General features: G+C 45.9%; 1 protein-coding gene across 1 annotated transcript in view; it reads left to right on the top strand.

Moving 5' to 3' along the window:
- The window catches only part of ALDH8A1 (aldehyde dehydrogenase 8 family member A1), a 30,698-nt gene extending 10,330 nt beyond the window's left edge, over positions 1-20,368 (top strand). Inside the window, exons 5-7 of the mRNA XM_066590953.1 lie at positions 11,198-11,454; positions 19,276-19,437; positions 19,856-20,368. Coding sequence (XP_066447050.1) covers positions 11,198-11,454; positions 19,276-19,437; positions 19,856-20,308 — 872 coding nt within the window. The 3' untranslated portion in view covers positions 20,309-20,368. The remainder of the gene's footprint in view (positions 1-11,197; positions 11,455-19,275; positions 19,438-19,855) is intronic.
- The last annotated feature ends 2,593 nt before the right edge of the window (positions 20,369-22,961 follow it).

Below are 22,961 nucleotides of genomic sequence, written 5' to 3'. Positions count from 1 at the left end.
CTTAGAAGAGGGGGAGAAACAGGGTTTCTCTGATGTTTGGCACCTTCTATGCCTGAGGCAGGTCCATAGACAGGTGTGACAGGGCAAGTGTTGATGTGACTGTTCTGGAGGATCCACCGGGCCACTACACCTGACATGGGCAGGTCAGATTCCACATGTGGAATCCGGCAGTGGAATCAGGCCCTGGCAGCAGTGGCGTTCGCGCGTACCTGCTTTTCTTTTCTTTAATCTGTACTGCGAATTTTATGCCTGCAGAAACTGAACAACAAATGAAAAGTGTAAGATTCTCATTTGTCATTGGCTTACATGTAGAACGAACCATCATGCACTTTCGCGTTTGAACAATTTTGTTTTAATGATATCATCGTTCCATGTAAACGTAGGAATAGTCAGGTAACAAGAGAAGATTTAGCCAAATGTGCTTCAGACAAAAGGAAGTATGGACTTTTAAATCTTTTGGATCTTAGCATATGCCCTCCTATAGTTATATGATATAACTAGAACTTTACCAATAATTTCATATGAATTTTTCACCAGTTTTGCATAGAGAACCTCTTAGGATCTGTTGACCACCTTTGACCTATTTGACCACTGCTCAAAACAAAGGATTTTAGTTTCATAGACCCTCTGATGTTTATCTTACACATCTGCAGGTAATTAAAGGTAGGAAATGTGAGACTGAGGAGTGGGAAATGATCACACCTTCGGAACTTAAAGGGGTTGTCTCGCGGCAGCAAGTGGGGTTATACACTTCTGTATGGCCATATTAATGCACTTTGTAATGTACATCGTGCATTAAATATGAGCCATACAGAAGTTATTCACTTACCTGCTCCGTTGCTAGCGTCCCCGTCGCCATGGATCCATCTAATTTCGCTGTCTTCTGGCGTTTTTAGACGCGCTTGCGCTGTGCTGTCTTCTGCCTGGTGAATGGGGCCGCTCGTGCCGGAGAGCTGGTCACCGCGTCGTCATCGTAGCTCCGCCCCATCACGTGTGCCGATTCCAGCCAATCAGGAGGCTGGAATCGGCAATGGAACGCACAGAGCCCATGGTGCACCATGGGAGAAGACCCGCGGTGCACCATGGGAGAAAACCGCAGTGCATCCCTGGGAAAGGACCAGCGGCCATCTTAGGAGAAGATTTTTATAACTCCTTATTTCGTCGGATCGGTGAGTAGCAAGCGGCTTAAAAACCGCTTTAAATTGCTATTTTATGCCAGGGGGGTGACAGGGGGAATGGGGTAAGGTAAAATTTTGATGCTTGCCGCGAGACAACCCCTTTAATTATAGTATACTCTGAGCCAGGAAAATTACGTATATAGTCTTAAGGCCCATTTACATGGAGCGATGATCGCTCAAAAATCGCTCAAACGACAGTTTGAGTGACAACTTTGAGCGATCATTTAGCATAAACTATTAAGTAGATACTTAGCTACTTAATAGCTATTTAGTGTGCAAATGAAGCCTCAGCTGAATGCATTTAATATCCAGAAGGATCTGTGCTCAGATCGTTTATTCTCTGACAGTAAACAATGCTATCAGCACTACCCACAGAGAACTGCTGATAAAGCTGAACAAGGATCAACCAGCAGTGCACGAAAAGTGCACAGTGGCCGTGCATTTAGACGCAACGATTATCGCTCAAACTATCGCTTTTGAGTGTAAATGGGCCTTAACTTTTAGATGAGCCGTTTTATTGTTTGATCGAGTGAATGGTGTCAGAGTTCACTTTTTCGCTCATGCAGTCTATTTAGACAGGCAAATACATTGTTGGCTCGTTCAAACACGCGCATATTTGCATTGTGGAATCCAGAGAGGGCGTCCGCCTCTGGATTCCACAGAAAATACCGCCCATAGCATGCTATGGCAAAATGTGATTTCCTCTACACAAGCAGAAATTGATTGCAATTTTCCGCTCGTGGAGGAGAAATCGCATGCTGTGATTCTGTGCGGCTTCCATGCGGACGGCTTCCATTGAAGTCGATAAAAAAGCAGTCCGCCGCTTTGGCCCTTCAGCAATCGTCGTTGCGTAGTAACGGCGCCGCATAATCTGTACTGTGCATGTGCACCGGTTGCACATCAACAGTACAGATTATGAAGGCTGCAGACAGGTATGTGGGGGTCACCAGCCGGGCATAGGGTCGAATTCCGCTGTGCTATCCGAAACCAAAAAGTGGCAACAGCACACAAAATACATTTCCTATCAGAAATATACCTACCTATAATAAATACACTAACCACATTAAATAATGCAAGATTCTTGATATATAATTTGATCAAATCATATTGGCCCAGCTACTAATGTCCAGGTGACCAAGCTCTCAGATGGGTCCTAACGCTAATACCAGGTGGTTTACTCTTAACCTGGGAAAAAAGCCCAGGTTAAGAGTAAATACCTGGGCATAAAAGAGTTATGTACCTACCTATAAAAATGCTCCTCTCTCGGGGCTAAGCCTACAAATAAAACCTGGAAAGGTAGGATACCATTCATATGGTCCAGTAGGAGGGACAGAGGGTAAATGGGCGGTGGGCATGCCTGACCAGGTGGAGGCAGCCAAAACTCCACAATATTTGTACAAAAAACGGATAAAATAGGTTAGCACTTCCGAAAAGAAATCCATAGGTACACATTAAACCATGGCTGCAACATACAATAGAAACAGAAACCAAAGGCGGTCAAAGTTGAACTTTGCTTTGACCATAAATTAACTTAAATCGTTCAGGAGAGGGGCTAGAGACAGACCCATCAGACAACCAATCTGTTATAGAGATGCCAGAAGATGGAAAAGGCTATAAAGCATTGCTAGAGACCTGGATGCAGATCAATCCACAGTTAGAATAATTATCTTCATGTGGAAAAAATGTGGAACTGTTGCTACTCTCACTAGTAGTGAACGTCCTGATAAGATCATTCCAGGAGTACAACATACTATGCTGAAAGAGGTGGGAAAGAACCCAAGGGTAACAGCAAAAGACCTACAGAAGACTCTACAAAATGCAAAAACCTCTATCCAATAGTAAATCCTCATCCCAGCTGTGAAGCATTGTTTGAGGGGGCATCATGATTTGGGGCTGCTTTGCTCTTTTGGGGGCCTGGACTCCTTGTGATGATTGAGGGAACAATATATGTAAATATATTACAGGAGAATCCAAGGGCACTAATTCATGACCTCAAGCTGAAGTGATGTTGGGTGGTGCAGCAAGACAATTGTCCAAGACACAAAAGTAAATCAACAAAATAATGCTTAAAAAAGTTTTGGAATGGCCAAATCAGAGGCTTAAACTTAATCCCATAGAGATCCTGTGGCATGATTTCAAGAGAGCTGTTCCACAAAGACATTCCAGAAATATTGATCTGAAACACATTTGCAGGAAGGAATGGTCTAAAATTCCTCCTCAGCATTATGCAAATCTTACTTGCAAGCACAAGAAAATTTTGGTTAGAGTGGATTACTGCTAAAAGGGGATCTACAGGTTAATAAATTGAAGGGTTCACTTACTTTTTCTCCCTGCTCTGGGAATAGCTGCTGCATGTGCTCAATAAGAGACATAAATGGTACAACTGCTTGTGTGTTATCAGTTTAGTTAGTTTGTGTATGTCTATACATGTGTCCTAGACAACATTTAGACCGCTTTTTTTAGTTCAAAAGGTTTTTATTGGAACAGAGGGTAAACAATACACATTTCAAGATGCTTTTCATATTTTGATGCATTACAGATATGTATGAACTTTAAGGTGCATCCGCTTTCCGGCTCCCCCTCTCTCCTCCATGGAGCCTACCAGTGATCTCTCTCTGTCTCCTTTTTTCTTTTAAAGAGAAAACTCCGTCCCCCTTCGTGTTAGGGGTCCAGGAGGAGGTGGGAGACGAACAGACAAACAAAACAGAACAGAAAAATATATAACCAAAAATAGTGCTCCGAGGAGCGAGATAGTGGGTTGGAAGGGGTTGGGCGGGAGGGGAAGGGGGGGAGGGGGGTGTGGGCTGCTAGAAGCTAAGGTTATAACATCGCCGTTTCATATTTCAGTTGTCGTGCCATGTGCTTCCTGACCGGGGATCGGGTTTCTAATAAGACGCGTCTCCTCCCCTCTGTTCCAGGAGCTGGCCGTCTCACCCCACATCCTGTGGTTCAATATTTGTGTGTTGTCTACCCGTAACCACCCGTGATCGGGTAATCCACTCCCCCATTCCGGGGGAAGACCTAAAGTCCAGCCATGGCCGCCAGGTTGCATAGAACCTCTCCACCAGGGCCTCCTCTTCCGCCCTCATTTCCTCATACCTGGCCAACGTGTTCATTGCCTCCACCCAATGGATTTTTGCCGGTCCCGTGGTGGCTCTCCAGAACCTTGGGATAATTTGCCTGACTGCCAGAATAAAGAATCCCAATAGACCTTTTCTTACATGCGCTATGGGTCCCTGGTACATAGATAACAGGGCCATCTCGGGCGTGAACACTTCATCTGCCCTACACAAATTGTTGTACAGCGACTCCACGTCTCTCCACAGTGTCGCGACCGGGGGGCAATCCCACCATATGTGTACCATGTTGCCTCTACCCCCGGAGCATCTCCAGCATGAGGTGGAGGATTGAGGAAACATTTTGTGTACCTTTTCCGGCGTCGTGTACCAGTGTGACAGGACCTTGTAGTTTAATTCTTGTAGCCTAGAATAAACTGTACCTTTATGAGTTAGTACAAAGGACTTCTGCCAGAGGTCTGCAGGGAAACCCTTCCCCAGCTCGTTCTCCCATGTTTTTACATACCCCGGGGGTTCGTCCCCCATCTCACCGTCCAGCAGTATCTTGTATAGTAGGGAAATTATGTGCTCAGGGGATTCTGGTGACATGCATAATTTCTCAAAAGGAGTGAGGGCTTTAGCTAGGTTCGACCCGGGTGTCAGGGAGTCCAGCGAGCCCCTCAGTTGCAAGTATACCATCCATGCTCCTGAAGGTGTCCGTGTCTCTGTGAAGAACTCTGTTAGGGGTTTGAGCCCCGATTGATTTGAAATGTCTCTCACTCGTGGCACTCTCGTCTCAGGGGTTAATATTAGGGATCTGTTTTGTTCTAAGGCTTTAAATTGGGGGTTGGCCAGGATTGGGGTAAGAGGCCCCGGAACCGTGACCATCCCGTTCCGCCTAACGAAGCTCGACCACGCGTCTACTAGTTGCCTCATCAAAGGAGATAATTTGGGGTTATCTTTAAGTAAGCCTCCCGGTATCCAAAATGCCCCTTGAGTTGCCACTGGCTCCGTTTCAGTTTCCAGCTCAACCCATATTTTAGACTCACTGTGTTTGAGGAGGTTGAGAACACATTTTGCTATATTGGCCTTGTAGTAAAGGGCGAAGTCTGGCAGGCTAAGGCCTCCCATCTCCTTTGCTCTGACCAGCGTGCTATATTTTAGACGGGGCCTGCGCCCTCTCCAGACAAATTTGGTGATTAGGGACCGTATGTGTAATAGGTATTGTCTGCTTAGTCTGATGGGAAAGGCTTGGCATAGGTAGAGGAATCTTGGGAGCGATACCATCTTGACTGTATTAATTCTACCACTCCAGGACAGAAATAGGGGGTTCCACTTATTTAGATCTTTTTCTATGTTTGTTAGAAATGGTTTGTAGTTTAAATCGAACGTGCGGGCGGGGTCTGCTGGGAGTTGGACTCCTAGGTATTTTATCGCGTTGCCCTGCCATTTGAATGGGAACTGCCCCTTCAACCTTAGTTCCTCCTCTTGGGGAATCGACACATTTAGGATCTCTGTCTTTTGTAAGTTTATTTTGAAATTGCTTATTTTGCTAAATCTGTTGAACTCTTGTAAGAGAACTGGGATGCCCACGCTTGGGCAGGATAGATAGACCAGAAGGGCATCCGCAAACAAGGATAATTTATGATCCACATGTCCCACTTCAACCCCTCTGATGGACCTATTTTCTCTAATGGCGTTAGCAAGCGGTTCCATAGTCAGAATGTAAAGGAAGGGTGACAGCGGGCATCCTTGCCTTGTTCCGTTGTGGATACGGATGGTGTCTGACAGTGCCCCGTTGACCCTCACTCTAGCTGTGGGATCTTTATACAAGGCCGATATCCAATCCCTCATGCGTGGTCCCAGTCCCACGCTCCTCAGGGTAGCCTCTAGAAAGCTCCATCTCACCCTGTCAAAGGCCTTTTCTGCATCGACGGCCATGAGGCAAAGCGGAGCCCCTGCCCCTCTAGCCCTCGACATTAGAGACGTGGATTTGATTAGGTTGTCCCTGCCCTCCCTTCCCGGGACAAACCCTACCTGGTCCCTATGAATTAGCCTCGTGATGAAGGGTTGAATACGGGTCGCGATCAGTTTGGCGAAGAGCTTGATATCTATGTTTATAAGGGAAATGGGTCTATAATTGCTGCAAACCGTGGGATCTCTCCCCGGTTTGGGTATGACCACTATGTGGGCCTGCAGCGCCTGGGGTGGGAAAGTGCAGCCTCTATTCACCGCATTAAAAGCCCCCATCATCAGTGGGGAGATCTCCTCCCGGAACATTTTATAGAATTTGGGGGTGAACCCATCCGGGCCCGGGCTCTTGCCTGCTTTGAGTTCCTTTATTAGGGCAGACAATTCAGGCTATGAAAAATCATCTTCCATGTCTCCGAACTCGGATGGGTCCACGTGTTTTGGGGCGTAGTTATTAAGATACTCTCGTGTACCGTCATCGCCTGTGTTGTTTGTTGATTCAGGGTCCTGTTTTAAATTATATAGGTCGTTATAATAGGAGCGGAATGTCTCCAATATCTCAGAGGTTGAGTGGGCAACCCCTCCTGCTGTTTGTATTTTAGGGATGTGGTTTATGGGCGCTCTCGGGTGTAGTGTTCCGGATAGCCACCTCCCGCACTTGTCGCCATACTCGAAGATGCCTCTGCGTAATCTATCTCTGGCCCCTAGTGATCTTTGGTCTAGGATTTGTAGGATTTGGTGTCTGATCGCGGATATCTCCGCCTTAGTTGCGTCTAGGGGATGGCCCTTATTTAGGGACTCCTTCACGGCCAACTCTCTCATAAGCTTCTGTAACTTGGCCGATCTGTCTTTCTTGAGCCGGGCTCCATGCGAGATGAATACCCCCCTCATAACGCATTTTAAGGCCTCCCACTTCACAGGGGTTCCCGTTGTGTCATTTCTGTGTATCTCCTCAAATTCCGCGATTGTTTTTTTAATTTCGTCGATGCAGAGTGCGTCGTTAAGGAGATTCTCGTTGAGTCTCCATTGGTTTGTGAAGGTCCGCCTTCCCATGTCCGCCAACTCCCCGTATATTGGGGCGTGATCGGACCAGAGAAGCGGACCTATCGAGCATGTTGGCTTCTGGTCGAGGAGACTATGCGAGATTAGAATGTGATCTATGCGACTGTAAGTGTTGTGAGCCGCTGAGTGGAAGCTGTAGTCCCTGACACCCGGGTGTAAGATTCGCCACAAGTCCACAAGGTGCATTCTATCCAGTTCCCGCTTCAGTGCCCTCCGTGCTGTGTGTGAGATGGGGGACTTACCCGCCGATGTGTCCACCTCCGGGTCCATCACCATGTTCAGGTCTCCTCCTACTATCACTCTGGAGCCAGCTGCAAAAGTGTCTAGTTTTCGCAAGGTGGACGTCCCGAAAGCGACTTGACCCTGGTTGGGAAAGTAGATGTTAGCGAACGATAATATCATGCCCATTACTTCCAATTTTAAGAAAATATAGCGGCCCTCCTGGTCTGTCTCGTGTTCTAGGACAACATACTGCAGGGACTTGTGTAACGCTATTGATACCCCACCTGCTTTTTTCGTGGGGTGAGGGCTATGTACCCATGTAGTATAGTATTTGGAAGATAAACGCGGGACTCCGTCCACCTTAAAGTGGGTTTCCTGCAACATGGCGACCATGACCTTTTTCTTATGCATGTGATAGAGGATCTGGTTCCTCTTCTCCGGTGTATTAAGGCCTTTTACATTGTATGTACAGAAAGAAACATTAGCCATTTTTATCGGGATCATTCAAAGGCTTGTTACCTCGTGGGGCCCACACCCCGATAGGGTTGAACAAGAGGAGGGTAGGGAAAAGGGGGGGGAGGGGGACAAACACGCAAACTTGGGGCCTGGTGCCTTTCGGCTTAACCAGGCACAAAATGTAGAGTAAGTGAAATAACATTTCTGTATAGCACATAGGCTACTACCCCTAGGGAGGGGCGGGGAGAACCAACAGGAAAAGCGGCTTCGGCTATATGACATAGGTATTGCATGAAAATAAGGCATTACCGGCACAGGACTGTTTATCTAAAGCAGAGGGTTCGCGTCGTAGTAGGTCCTAAGATATAAAGCAGACAAGAACCCAGAAAGCATACAGGCAAACATTGCATAACATTAGAAGATTAGGTGAGATGTCGCTTTGCGTCAGCGTTTCGCTTTATCTCCAACTTTCTGCCATGAGGAGCGCAAAGCTGGTTCCAGCACCCCCTCTTGGCGAGGCCACTCTGGGAGTGCTATCATTGGGAGACCGAGGGAGCCCAAGAAGCCCGGCAGGTCTCCTAGTGATCTGAAAGAGACCCTTTTGTTTCCCTTACGTGCCAGAAGTTGAAAAGGGTAGCCCCACTGATATTGTATGTCATTCTCCCTTAGTGCTATCAACAGTGGTCTCAGCGCTTTTCTGAGTTGTAAAGTACGCCTTGACAGGTCTTGGAGCAGTAGGATGGTGGAGCCTTGGAAGGTCAGCTCCCCAGCCTCTCTAGCTTTGCGCATGATCAGTTCCTTTTCCTGGAAGAAATGGATCCTGCACAGGATATCTCGTGGTCTTGCCGGGTCGAGGGACCTCGGGCCCAGGGTGCGGTGGATCCTATTAATTTCGATGGGTTTATCTGCCGGCCTCTGCAAAATGTCATTGAAAAATTTTTGGGCCCACGCTTCCAGTTGCGCACTTTCCACCTTTTCACTTAGGCCCCTGATGCGCAGATTATTCCTCCTGTGGCGATTCTCCAAATCGTCCAGGTGGACCGATAACTCCGCAATCTGCGCGGACTGCATTTGAATAACTTTTCTGTGGGAATCGACTGTTTCTAATATTTTGTCTTGCATATCTTCCACCTCTGTCAGGCGCTGGCCCACATGAATTATATCCTTTTGTAGGACGGATATGTCCCTTTTGTGGGATGTCTCAAGCTTGTGTAGTGCACAGTCTAAATCCCCCTTGGTGGGGAGGGAACGCAGGTGAGCCCTCCAGTCCCACTCCTCTTCTCTCTCACTTTGGCTTGTGGGGCTAGGCTGAGCATTGCCTCCTTGTCTGGGTGCATGTAGGTGCCTGGTGGGGGTGTCTGAGGGGCTCATAAATTCTCCCCTATCTCCCCTCTGGCTGCCTGGGCTGATGTCCTGGCTCATAGGGCTCTGGGCTGCTGTGTGCAGGGGTGAAGACTGACCTGTGGGGTGGCTCTCCCGGTGTTGAGCGCTGCTCTCCCTCCTCTGCGTGCTGTGGGGCTCTTGTGGCTGTGGATGCAGCTCCCTTCTCTCCGGTGAGGCTTGGCTGCCGCTGGCTGTCGCGGGGTTTTCCTCCCCCGCCGCTCTGTCCCCGGAGCTCTCTCTTGCCTGCATGCCGCGTTCCCCGCCCTCCTCCCCTGCCGGCGCCATTTTGGAATCGCCGCGGCGGTCGGATTCGTCTCTCTGCGGCCGCAGAAAGTGGTCTAGGCCACCTCTGTCTTTCCCCAGCGGGTGCCCTGGGGTACTCTGGGCTCTCCTGCGCCCCATACTTCTTGCCAGCGTTGTTTTGCCTGCCGGTATCTGCCTTGCTTAAGCCGTTGCCGCGGGAGCCTCTCTTCTAAGCGACTTGCTCCAGTGTCGGCTGGCTCTGCCCCCTCTAGACCGCTTTTTTTTTAGCAGTCATTGCAGAAATCCAGGTAATGCCAAAGGATTCACTTACTTTTTCTTGGAACTTTATTGGTAGGCTTTGAGCGGACATAACCCGAGCTTTCTGTATGCAAGAAGATGATGGCTGTTTTTTCCAGGATTTAGGCCTTTCCGGCATAAGATTGGCCATCAATGCTTTATTGGTGGGGAAACCCCACTCATCGTAGGATCCAGGCTTTTTTCCCATGTGCGTATATCAGCTGCCGTTTCCACAGCCGGCCGATATAAGCTACGTTGGGAGAGATAAAACTGGTGAACAGGCGCACAAATCAAACGTTTGTGCGCCCGTTCAGACAGCATGGGTCCCGCATATATGCCAAGACCACCATCCCCGCTTGTTCTTTGCAATCGGAGGGGGTGGTATAGGGGTGTAGCTAAGCGCCATTCCATCCCGTCTCCTCCCATTGATGGCTATAGACAAGGGGCGGGGAGAAGGCGGGAGCTTACATCTGCCCACATCCCATCCCTTGTCCACAGCCAGCAATGGGACGAGGCGGGACAGGACGGTGCTTAGCACCGCCCCTGTCCACCCTCCCATTGCAAACAACGAGCGGGGAGGAGAAGAGAGGTGAGCCTGCACAGGGGGAGGAGAGCAGAGGGAGGGAGTTTAGCAGCATGGCTCCTCCCAGAGGAGCCCATGCAGCGGCCGATGTATTCGGCCCAAAAGATAGTTCCAGGACTATCTTTTGGGCCTGACATAAAAACACCCAGCGCTATATTGGTCGTCTGGGTGCTTTTACATCTCAGGAATACGGCCATGTGATCTGATGCACTGGAATCCAATGCATCAGATCACAGCGTATAACAGCCGGCCGTGAAAACGGCCAGACGATATAAGCTCGTGGGAAAGAGCCCTAAGGTGTTGAGGTGCACAAATGAGTGCCATGCATCTCTATTGTTTTCAGAAGCGTAGTGTTTAACTGGTATTGCAGCAGTCTTCTTCACTTGAATAGGACTGATGTACAGTACCATGCACAGTTCCCATACAGATAAGATTCTGTGCTTGTGTTAATAAATCCTGTGGCCCCTTCATCCTATTATTGCTGATGATCGAGGGGGTGAGACCCCACAGATATTGGTAACAAAATGACCATTTCATCCTCTTGTGGCTTGCTCTTGGTAAAGTGGAGTTGTTAGGGCTCCATCTCCAGTGGCTACTGTACTACTTGATCTTACATCAGCAATGAACATGAAATAAGTAGGTGGGGTCTCATGTTATTTATGATGAGTATTGCTATTCCAGGTGGAAATGTTGCTTAGGGCTTCCCAGTAATTACATTTAATCTTTCATATTCTTATATCTTCAAGGTTTCCCACCTGGAGTTGTTAATATGGTGTTTGGTACAGGTCCAAGAACAGGGGAAGCTCTGGTCTGTCATCCTGACGTACCTATTATCTCCTTTACCGGAAGTACCGTAACTGCGCAGCGTATAATAGAAAAAAGTGCTCCATATTGCAAAAAGCTGTCATTAGAACTCGGAGGGAAGAATCCAGCTATTGTTTTTGAAGATGCAAACTTAGAAGAATGTGTCACTACCACTGTAAGGTCAAGCTTTTCTAATCAGGTGAGTGACATTTCCTGCGCATCCACCACGTATTAGTACATAACAAAATAGGTCATGCTGTGTGAAAATATACATCATGTGAATGACTCATTGAAATCAATGGCTTCTATTCACTGCATATTATGTACGCAAATAAACTTGTGTGAACGAGCCCTTACTATACCGTCTTACAATCGGCCCTTTGAAGGTCACCATAAGCCTGATGTTGCCCTCCGTGAAAATAAGTTTGACACCCCTGCTCTAGAAAAAAACCAAGTAATGATAGATAAAAGATAAATAGAGTGATACTCAGGGACGGGCTGGGCTGGGGGGGGGGGGGGGGGGCAGGGGAACATAAGCCCCCCTGGCTGTTCTCTCAGTGAGCATTTGGCTTGCAAGGCTACACAACTTGTTAAATGTTAAACTCATGGCAAGCATTGCATGGTGTCCCAGAATCCTGGGGATGGTAGTCCCAGGCAAAGGCCAGGGGCAACAGCACAAGTAAGCCGTCTCGCTTAGTGCGCCAGACACAGCACGTTCTATTAAGAGCCCCCTGACTCCTCGCCTATTTCTTCTCTTACAGTGTGTGCAGGAAATCAGGGAGAAGTCAGGGGTGACAAGAGCACGTTGTGTCCGGCACAATGAGTGAGCTAAAGAAGATAGAGATGTTGACATGGAGCTATGGGGGTCACTATTTTTATAGGGGCAACACAGGAGGGGTTACTATTAACTATAGGGGCTAAAAAGGAAGGGGTCATTTTTATCTATAGGGTCACAGAGGAGGATTCACTATTATCTATTGGGGCCACAGAAGAAGGGATCACTATTTATCTATAGGGGCCATAGAGGAGGGATCCAAATTCTTTTTAGGGTACACAAAGGAAGGGTCGCTATTACTTAGAGGGGGCCAGGGGTGGGAGGGGGTCACTATTACTTGGACAAGGCTAGATATTGGTTCTGGTGCTATAAGTATGGTATGCGCTTGGTGCTGATACTGTATTAATCATATAAGTCAGGTTCTGGTGCCATATGTATGGTATGAGCCTTGTTCTTTTGCAATATTTATGTTTGAGCTTTGTTTTTAGGCTGTATTTAAGTTCTGATTGTCATTCTGGTGCTTGAGGTTAGTTCTGGTGCCCTATTAATATTAAATAGGTAAACAAGTTAAGGGTAAGGGTAAGCTGAAATGAAAATATGTGTCATTTCCATGTCACAAACCAAATCAAAATCTGCACCATCTCCACTATGTGTGGATATGCTCTAAGGGTGTGTTCACACGTCACTCATTTCCTGCAGATTTTGTTGCAGATTCGCAGCACATTTCACTTCTTCAATTTAAATTCAATTGAAAAGATGAAATCTGCTGCAGATCTGCACCAAAATGTGAACACACCATATGAGTTAAAACACATCTTGCAACTGGCTGCACATGCCAGACAACAACCATCTGTGCACAATATTGATAGGTGGGCATGGTTTGGCTGCGTGTAACCAGCTGTACCGTATGCTTTAACCCTTAGGGTGGGCTACTACTTATGGGACAATGCTGTGTGCTTGCCCCCCAGGCTAACATTTGCCAGCCTTTCCCTGGTGATATCTTTCTAAAAGTTCATGTTTAAGAAGACCTTCCCCTTATCCAGACCAGATTTCCTGCTATAGATTTTGCAATTCCACCATACTGTATGTTATGCATACTGACCATCTTCTTTGGGAGGACCCCTTGCCCACAGAAAACCATTTTAATGCAATTTTCGGTGGTTGTCATAAAGAGGTTTCAAGACAGACAGACAGATAGAACAAATGCTGTACCACCAGTGACCACCAGATGGCAGAGATCTTACGACTGAAACGGGTTCATTCTTGTGTATGCTCAATTCATACAAAGAGGACTTGTCACTGGATAAGATCAGTGGGGTTGGACGTATGACTTTCTAGCCACAGCTGTCATCTTTGGTGTGACTAATTCACAGAACCAATAGTGACTACTTTTGGGTGCACAAAACTGAGCACATCATGGAACAAGAGATGCCAGTCTTTACGAACTAACTAATGATAGTAAAGCTGAATATAACTAGGTATGCAGTATTACAAGGACAAGAATGCCAGAACTGTCCAAATTCAACCTGTCCCTCAAGCGACGCACCCATCCCAAAGTAGTGTGTACCCCAGACTGTTGCATCTATGGTGCACTGAGTCTGGGTGGTTCCTGACATACTGCAGTGCTCTGAAATTATAAAGCGACAAGTGACGCAGATGATAGTTACAAGTTCGCAGTCCCTTGTGGCACCGATGTAGATAAATATATCTGTAATGTTGCTAATCCGAGTTATTACATGACACTCAAGTACAAATACCCTCCTGAGGGGAAGAATGATGCAAATTACATTTTGTTCAGTAAAGTTATTCTTGATTGAAAAAGTGCTGCCTGCACCACTGCCTGGCACCACTGCGCCATACACATACCACCCACCTACTTCATATGTGCTAACCATGTTTATTTGCAGATACTGTGGAGTATAGACTGTTAACTACCTGTTATGTTATAATGTACAGAATATGATTAGTCTTGTGTCAGAACAGTCAGACGATGAATGAGCATTTACTCATTCGTCAGATGATCATTGGCCCCTTTACCTTGCCCAATTGTTGGGTGAATGAGTGTTTGGAGGAACTCTTAGATCCAATAATTAGTACAAGAGTCATACCCACTTTTCTATGAGATTGGAGATTGGAGTTGGGTCCATTGAGCATACAGCTGAGCCAAAGCCCTTGATATCTGCTGGCCTAGCTTGAGGCAGTACCAGACCGCTGCCTGGAATTCTGTACTGTGGGCTAGTTGAGGCCTGGACGAGCTGTCGAGTGGACCAAAGTTCTCGGACGTAACCTATTGCCCTGTGTTCAATTTGAGTGCCTTTGTGTAACTCCTATTCACTTCTATTACAGTAGTTGATACCTTTTGTTGGCTAACTACAAAGGTGATGTAGAGTTCTACTGTAAGTCTTGAAAATTAGCTTTTTGTCATCATTTTTACAGTTATCCAATAAAAGGTATCAACTGATAAGGTCTCACAATTTTTATCTTTTCTACCACAAGATGGCACTATGCTACATCGTATCCTATGCACTCCCATCTTCTTAAAAGTGAGGCTATAGATAGATTCTGGCATTTACTATATTTGGGTTCCCGAGCAACTAAAATAATGAAGTCATATTAAAAGTTTTTTTTATAGATGAGGACTTAAACACATGGGCGTGATTTCGGAAAGTTTTCATGCCCCCAAAATGGGACAAAACAAACCATTGATTTTTCGTTTGATATTACTACGCATGAGAAAAGATAGGACTTGGCACATAGTTTGAATTGTCAAAAAGATTATTGACAGGTTCATTTGCTAATACGCTCTGTGACGGTGAGCGTATTAGCACCTATGCCTGTCTGAAGAAGCCCTCAATCAGATGATTTAGATATGATATAAGTAATTTTATAATATAGCGCTTACTTTCTACTACCTGTGTGACATCCCATGCATCCCAACCCTGTGCATCCCTGTCCTGTGCGACAGTCCTGGATTATGGGGGCTGTTTCGTTATCTCAGAAGGCAGGGCAAATGTCTTGTTTTCAGTGTAGACTAAAGGACCTGCAATCGTTAGCTCCCAACTTTAGAATAATGAAAAACGGATAAGTCCTGCGTAGAGCAGCAAATTATTATCTGCCCTCATGTTATGCATTATGTACCATTACATGCTATGCCTCACACACATTATCATAGCGTCCACAGGGTGGGCCATAGAGAAGTAGCCCGGCACCACACTCTTATGGAAGCTGTCTAAGGATATGTTCCAATGTAGCGGAAAATGATGCAGACTGTCCACCAAATTCCACTTCAGAACCGCAACGGAACCCTTGCAATTGGTGCTGATTTTGATGTTTTTTTTAATGCGGAGCTAGCTGCAGCAGATTTCACCCTTTCAATTGAATGCAATGGTGCAGATTTTGATGTTTTCTATTGCGATTGTACTTGATCCGTGATGGACAATCTGCACCATTTTCCGTTGTCTTTGTTGCCCATAGTAGCCAATCACAGTGCAGCTTTCATTTCTTACACTGCTGAGTTAAAATGAAAGCTGCGCTGTGATTGGTTGCTATGGTCAACAAAGGTTTTCTTTTAGACAACTTTTATAAGAGTGCGGTGCCAGGCTAATTTTCCGTGGCCACCCCGTACAACACACTTTTATTGTAATGTTGTTGAGGGCAAAAACACATAGCCGCATGCACTAATACTCTCGGTGCTACGGAGCATATTAGCGCATGAATCAGGTTTTTTTTGGACTATTCAAACTCTGCACTATTGCGCATGAGTTTGAAAAAAAAAAGTTGAAAAAGTCCTATCTTTTCTCAGTTGTACTAATAACAGGAATCTCGATAGGCAAAACAAAACCATTGAAATCAATAGTTTTGTTTCGTTTCATTACGTGGCCGTCATTTTCACGACTACATAATGGGACACGCACATCTGTTTAAGTCCTCACTGAGAAATATTTTAATAAGATGGGGTAAGAATAAAAGAAAAGCCTGCGGAAGATTTCAGGAAATTCTGACTGTGTAGCAGGCAACACATCAAAGGGACCTCCATATTGGTTTGCCCTGAGTATGTTTTCTGTACGATAAATAACTATTAGGGCTCCCACACATTTGCGTTTGCGTTTTTTGTTAACGCGATTGTCAATGGGACTTTCTAATGTTTAAAACGCAACACAACTTGCGTTTTTGGTGCGTTGCATTGTATTTTTAACATTAGAAGGTCCCATTGACAATCGCGTTAACAAAAAACTCAATAGAGAGGGAGGGAGAGAGAGGGAGAGAGAGAGAGAGAGAGAGAGAGAGTTGTCGTCGTCATCGTCGTCGTCTCGGGACCGGCTTTCTGCTAGTGTTTGTTTGTGTAATATACATATAATGTATGTGTACACACACAACCATCAACTCAGAACTGGCAGAAACCAGTGGGACCCAGGTGCGCCCATCCACTGTTTACTGAAGTCTGGCCAGAAGTGGTCTTCATGGAAAGCCATACCTTCGATGTATAAACAAGACCAGGCGACTTAACTATGCAACTGGGGTGCAGGAAAATGGCAGCAAGTAATCTGGACGGATGAGTCAAAAACATGGAAGATATGACTGTAACAGAAGGCAGTTTGTTCACCAAAAGGCAGACAACAGTGAAGTATGGTGGAAGTTCCTTGCAAGTTTGGGGCTACATTTCAGCAAATGAAGTTGGGGATTTGGTCAGGAATAATGGTGTCCTCAATACTGAGAAATACAACCAGATACTTATCCATGATGTAATACCATCAGGGAGGCGTCTGATTGGCTCCAAACTTATTCTGCAGCAGAACAACCCCAAACATACAGCCAATGTCAATAACAACTATCTTCATGGTAAAGAAGAATAAGTAGTCCTGGAAGTGATGATATGGCCCCACAGAGCCCAGATATCATCATCTAGTCTGTCTGGGATCACATAAAGAGATTGAAGGAATTGAGTAAGCTTAAATCTGCAGGAGATCTGTGGTTTGTTCTCCAAGATATTTGGAATAATCTCCCTGCCGAGTTCCTTCAAAAACTTTGTGCAAGTGTACCTAGAAGAATTGGTGCTGTTTTGACAGCAGGTGGTCACACCAAATATTGATTTAATTTAGATTTCTCTTTTCTTCATTCACTTTGTATTTTATTAACAGAGAAAAATAAGCTATAAATACTTCTATTTCTGAAAATGTTCATACATTGTAGCATTTTTCCACATTGGCCTACAATTGTGCACAATACTGTATATATTTTCTATAAGGCACCTTTCATAATACAACAAGTTCAGATATAGCAGCTCCGTCCTACGGTAGTATACCTCCAAATAATGCAGTCACCAAATAATAGTCAAATAGCAGCTCTATACGGCGATAATGATTACAGTGTAGATATTTCCAGTGATCACAGGTGGTATATTCTTTTGTTACATTCATCCTTTTTCTCCTCCTTCTGGGCCCAGACCATCATGAAGACTCCTTCCAACTACAACTTGTCTCTGCACAGTCTTCTGTTCCACTGCTACCCCAGTGACCCCCCCTCATAGTACTAGTGCCACCACAAAGTGATAATGCCCTTCTATAGCTTCACTTCCTAACAGTGCCCCATTTATAGCTCCAATTAAAATAGCATCTGCTCTGTGACCTCACTTCCCGGGAGGCTAACTGCATGCCCACCCCCATGGGCATGCAGAAAAATGATACAGCCCTTCTCTCCAGCCATCAAACACAGAGGGAGAATACATTTTTATACTAAAGTAACTCATAGGTCTTCTCTGATTGAAGTCCTTCAGCTTTTCTTCTTCATCCGCCATGACGACTTCTAGTGACAACGCACCTTTGCAGAGTTTGTTATCCAGATGTCTTCTTCTCCTTGCTTTTTCAGCAGATCTCTACACTATGGCTTTGAAAAAAGTGTCACATATAGTTTCCCATAAAAACCCCAGTAACGAATTCTTATCCGTTAACGTATCTACACACTCGCTCAAAAAATATATATATAAGTGCATTGACACTTAGCAGATTTGATAAGAATTTTCTGCAGTAGAAAAATTGGCACCAAATTCCACAGCATTTGATGTGGCGTTTGATCTGGATCCTCAGCAGACTTCATCACAAATGGTGCAGCTTTTTGTGCGGATTTTTGCACTGGGTAAAATTGGCACCAAATCTGCTATGTTTGAATGCACCTTCACACGGTGGATTCTGCTGTGAAATTTGCCATGTGCAATCTGCCTGTAAAATTGCAGCAGAAATCCACGGTTATTCTTCTGTGGTTCCACACACGGATTTAGCCCTGTTAATGGGCAAAATCTGCTTGCAGAATTTCTGACACTAATCCACAAGAAGTAGTGACAGTATCTCCTCCATTGCCTCCCACAAAATAATAGTAGTTCCACAAAGCAACTATAGCCCATACACCAATTGGGCTCTCTTGGGTCTCATCACTAAGTAATTTGGGATCCCTACGTATGCCTCTCTCCCTCCCCACTGCTGCCCGCCCCACTAAAACTTTACTTCTTTATAATCATGCAGGACTGGCCAGATGAAGCAAGTGTTTCAGGTGCCCAGGGCCACCAGGGTGTTCCATCAATCAGTACAATTTACCTTACTATTGCTGACACTGCACATCAACACTGTGCGCAAACCCTGGCTTCCTTCCCTACTGTTTAATGCTTTGCAATCCCATTTTGGATTAAGAGTTTCCTAGGAGGTGTTCTCTTTCTGCCATTATACAATGGCGCCATCGGCTGGCTAGAGCCAGTACTGCGATATGGGACATGCTGGAGAGGCCCCAAACAACAGAGCAGCCAGTAATATACAGTAAGAATACCCTGCCGGATGTCTTCCGACATCGGAGCTGTACAGCCTTCAATCAGAATGTCTCTAGACGTCAGACAGTGGATTGGAAAGGGTTAAGGCCCACTTCAGAGCACAGAGAGAAGGAAAGAAAGGGAGGAGGAGGACTGGTTTGCAAGTAGCGCTGACATGCAGCGCTATAGTGAGGCAAGTTGTACTGATGGACAAAACACCTAAGCGGCACTAAGCCTCAGAAACACTTACTCCATTGGGAAACCACAGGCAGCCTTCGGGGGACTGGCCCAGTCCGACTGTTACGTCCGCTGGGCGTGCTAAAGCACTAAAGATAGTAGGACGGACCAATAAAAAACGGGACAGTTGGAAAGGCTGTTTGGATAAAAGCTTGCAGTGTGTTCCTGTAAAATATTGTATATTTATTCTCATGGTGATAAATATTGTTTTACAGGGAGAGATTTGTCTTTGTACAAGCAGAATTTATGTTCAGAGCTCAATTTATGATGAGTTTTTGCAGAAGTTTGTGGAAGCTACCAGAAGATGGAAGGTGTCCATTCCCTCTGATCCCACAGCCAGTATGGGAGCTTTGATCAGTGAAATGCATTTAGCAAAGGTAATTTTATCTTTTGCACTAAATTCTAATAGTGAAGGTGCTGCTTTTCATGGATGGAATATGAATATAACTAGAAGGTGTAAGGTATTCACTAAGACTAATGTCAGGTACTAGGTCTCATGAACTTGATGTAGAACACAATGTGGATTTATTCTCATCATTGATTTAAACCTAAAGAGCACCAATGTTTGCAGATGAATAACGTGAGGCTCCAGTGCAATATATGTAAAAGAGCCATTTAGAATGATGTTCTTTTATGTAGCAGTGGGGCCTTTGGGCTTCCTCAGGTACCAGGACTCAGATGCAAATTTTGTGTCTGTGCCCTACACTCCTGAATATTTGGCTGCCTTAAGGTCCATATTTCTTCTTACCCACCTTAGAGGACTAAGACTAACAGTACACCATGATCTGTCTCCAGGTGAGGAGCTATGTTAAGATGGCTTTGGCAGAAGGAGCTACAATTAACTGTGGGGAAAGTGTGGATACCTTAAACATCCCACAAAATAACCAGGGTGGTTATTTCATGTTGCCTACTGTTATCACTGGATTAAAGGAAGAGTCCTGCTGCATGCAAGAAGAGATTTTTGGTCCTGTGGCATGTGTGGTTCCATTTGATACAGAAGAAGAAGCGATTGAAAAGGCAAATGGTGTCAAATATGGTCTAGCTGCAACTATATGGGCAAGAGATGTAGGCCGCATTCACCGTGTCGCCAAGAAGCTTCAGGCAGGCCTGGTATGGACCAACTGCTGGTTAGTGAGGGACCTTAATTTACCCTTTGGTGGTATGAAAGCATCGGGGCTGGGTAGAGAAGGAGCAAAGGACTCATATGAGTTCTTCACTGAAGTGAAAACTGTTACAATAAAACATTAATCTACAGAATTTTATCTGTTTCATGGCATTCCAAAAATAAAAAAGCTTTGATTACATTTACACACTGTGTTTTATTAAAAAATATATATTTATTGATCATCCATTGAAACCACCTGTTTAATATTGTGCAGTTCTCTCCTTGTGCAAAAACAGCCTTGACCCATTGAAGTACAGACTCCATAGACTCTGGAGGTGTCTTTCATCTAGTACCAAGATGATAGTAACAGATCCTTTAAGTCCTGTAAGTTGTGAGGTGGGGCCTCCATGAGTAGGACTAGTGTTTCCACTGGCCGACTTGGATGTCCATTCAACAACTTGAACTCTATCATGTTCCTCAAATCATTCTAAAACAGTTTTTGCCATTTTGCTGGGCACATTATCATGCTGAAAGAGGCCACTGCCAATAGGGAATATTGTTGCCATGAAGGGTTGTACTTGGTCTGCAACAGATGTTTAGTTGCTTGCTACATGTCAAAGTAACATCCACATGAATGCAAGGACCAAGTGTTTCTCAACAGAACATTGTGTAGAGCACATGTGTCAAACACAAGGCCCGCGGGCCGAATCCGGCCCGCTGCCTTGTGTTATGTGGCCCGCGGCGTGCCGACGGCTGCTCACCACTGTAGTGATTACCAGCTGGGGTGCCGCAGCTCCCCGCTGGTAATCACACTGACAGCGCTGATCCCTTCTCCCCCGAGTCCCCTGCTCTTCAGTTCCGCAGGAGAGGACTCAGGGAGGAAGCGTGTCGTGCTGCTCACTGATGTCAGTGCACACCCGGACGCATAGGAACTTTTTCCACAAGACTTCTGCACTAGTCAGCAATTCCAGCAACCTGATTGGTTGTCTGGGTTGGCTGATTCCCCAAACAACCAATCAGGTTGCTGGAATTGCTCAATAGTGCAGAAGTCTTGTGGGAAAAGTTCATATGCCACCCGGGCTCAGCACCGTTCCTCCTCGGATCGTGGAGGTAAGCACATGGCTGGGGAAGGGGAAGTTAATATTGCTGCTGGGGGGTGAGGGTTAATATTGTTGTTGCTGGGAGAAGGTTAATAATGCTGATTGCTGCCGGGGCTGAGGGAGTTAATATTGCTGGTGTGTTGGGGGGTGGGGGTTAAATTGTTGCTGGCAGGGGGTTAATATTGCTGCGGGGGTCGGGTGGGGTGGTAATATTGCTGGTGGGGGTGAATATTGTTGCTGGCAGGGGGTTAATATTGCTGCGGGGGTCGGGTGGGGTGGTAATATTGCTGGTGGGGGTTAATATTGCTGCTGGGAGGGGTTAATATTGTTGCTGGCAGGGGGTTAATATTGCTGCCGGGTTGGGAAGGGGAAGAGGGGGGGGGGTGTTAATATTGCTGCTGGGTGGGTGGGGGTTAATACTGTTGCTGGGAGGGGGTTAATTTTGGTGCAGGGGGAGGGGTTAATGCTGGTGGGGGTTAATGTTGCTGTGTGGGGGGGTTAATATTGTTGCTGGGAGTGGGTAATATTGCTGCTGGGAGGGAGTAATATTACTGTAGGGGTCGCTATTACTACTGGGGCCACTGTGGGGATCGCTATTACTAACTGGTCTACTGTGGGGGTCAATATTTTTACTGGGGCCACTATCAGAGTCATTATTACTACTGCGACCACTATGGGGGTCACTATTAGGGCTCGTTCACACGGGCGTAATTGCATTTCGGTCGCACAAATACGCTACGTATTTGCGCAATCGAAAATCGCTTATGCCTGCGTATTTGGGCACGCAGAAAAGAACGCAGATGGGCCCCTGAGATGGTGCGCAAATATGCATTGAATACACAGGCTTCCTGCGCATTCACCACGTATTTGCACGGCCCATTCACTTCAATGGCCTATCGGGGTGCGTAGTTTGAAACAATATAGGTCATGCTGTGTGAGAATGTACATCATGTGAATGAAATCATTGACATCAATGGCTTCTGTTCTCTGCATATTATGTACGCAAATACGCTTGTGTGAACGAGCCCTTACTATACTGTCTTACAATCGGCCCTTTGAAGTTCACCAAAAACCTGATGTGGCCCCTGGTGAAAATGAGTTTGACACCCCTGGTGTAGAGCATCACAGTGCCTCCTCTGACTTACCTTCTCTTGTAGTCGATCCCATGTCCCCTCTCCTTCAGATAAGTGATGCCTACACACACCCAACCGTTCTAATGATGTAAAAGAAAATGTGATTCATCAGACTGGCCCACTTTATATCATTGCTCCATGGTCCAGTGCTGATACTGGTGCCCACTGTAGGCACTTCTGACAGTGCACGTGGGTCAGCATGGACACTCTGTGGATATACTGCCACATATATAGCAATCTGAGATGCTCTGTGTGTTCTTGCGCTTTTCTATCAAGGCCAGCACTTAAAGGGGTTGTCCCGCGGCAGCAAGTGGGTCTATACACGTCTGTATGGCCATATTAATGCACTTTGTAATATACATTGTGCATTAATTATGAGCCATACAGAAGTTATAAAAAGTTTTTCACTTACCTGCTCCGCTGCTGGCGTCCTCGTCTCCATGGTTGCCGTCTAATTTTCGCCATCTAAAATGGTCGAATGGCCAAATTAGACGCGCTTGCGCAGTCCGGGTCTTCTGCTTTTTTGAATGGGGCTCCGTGTAGCTCCGTGTAGCTCCGCCCCG

Source organism: Eleutherodactylus coqui, chromosome 1 (assembly GCF_035609145.1).
Source record: "Eleutherodactylus coqui strain aEleCoq1 chromosome 1, aEleCoq1.hap1, whole genome shotgun sequence".
Classification (NCBI taxonomy): domain Eukaryota; kingdom Metazoa; phylum Chordata; class Amphibia; order Anura; family Eleutherodactylidae; genus Eleutherodactylus; species Eleutherodactylus coqui.
Note: the sequence above shows the minus strand (reverse complement) of the source record. Positions and strands in the feature narration are given on the sequence as shown.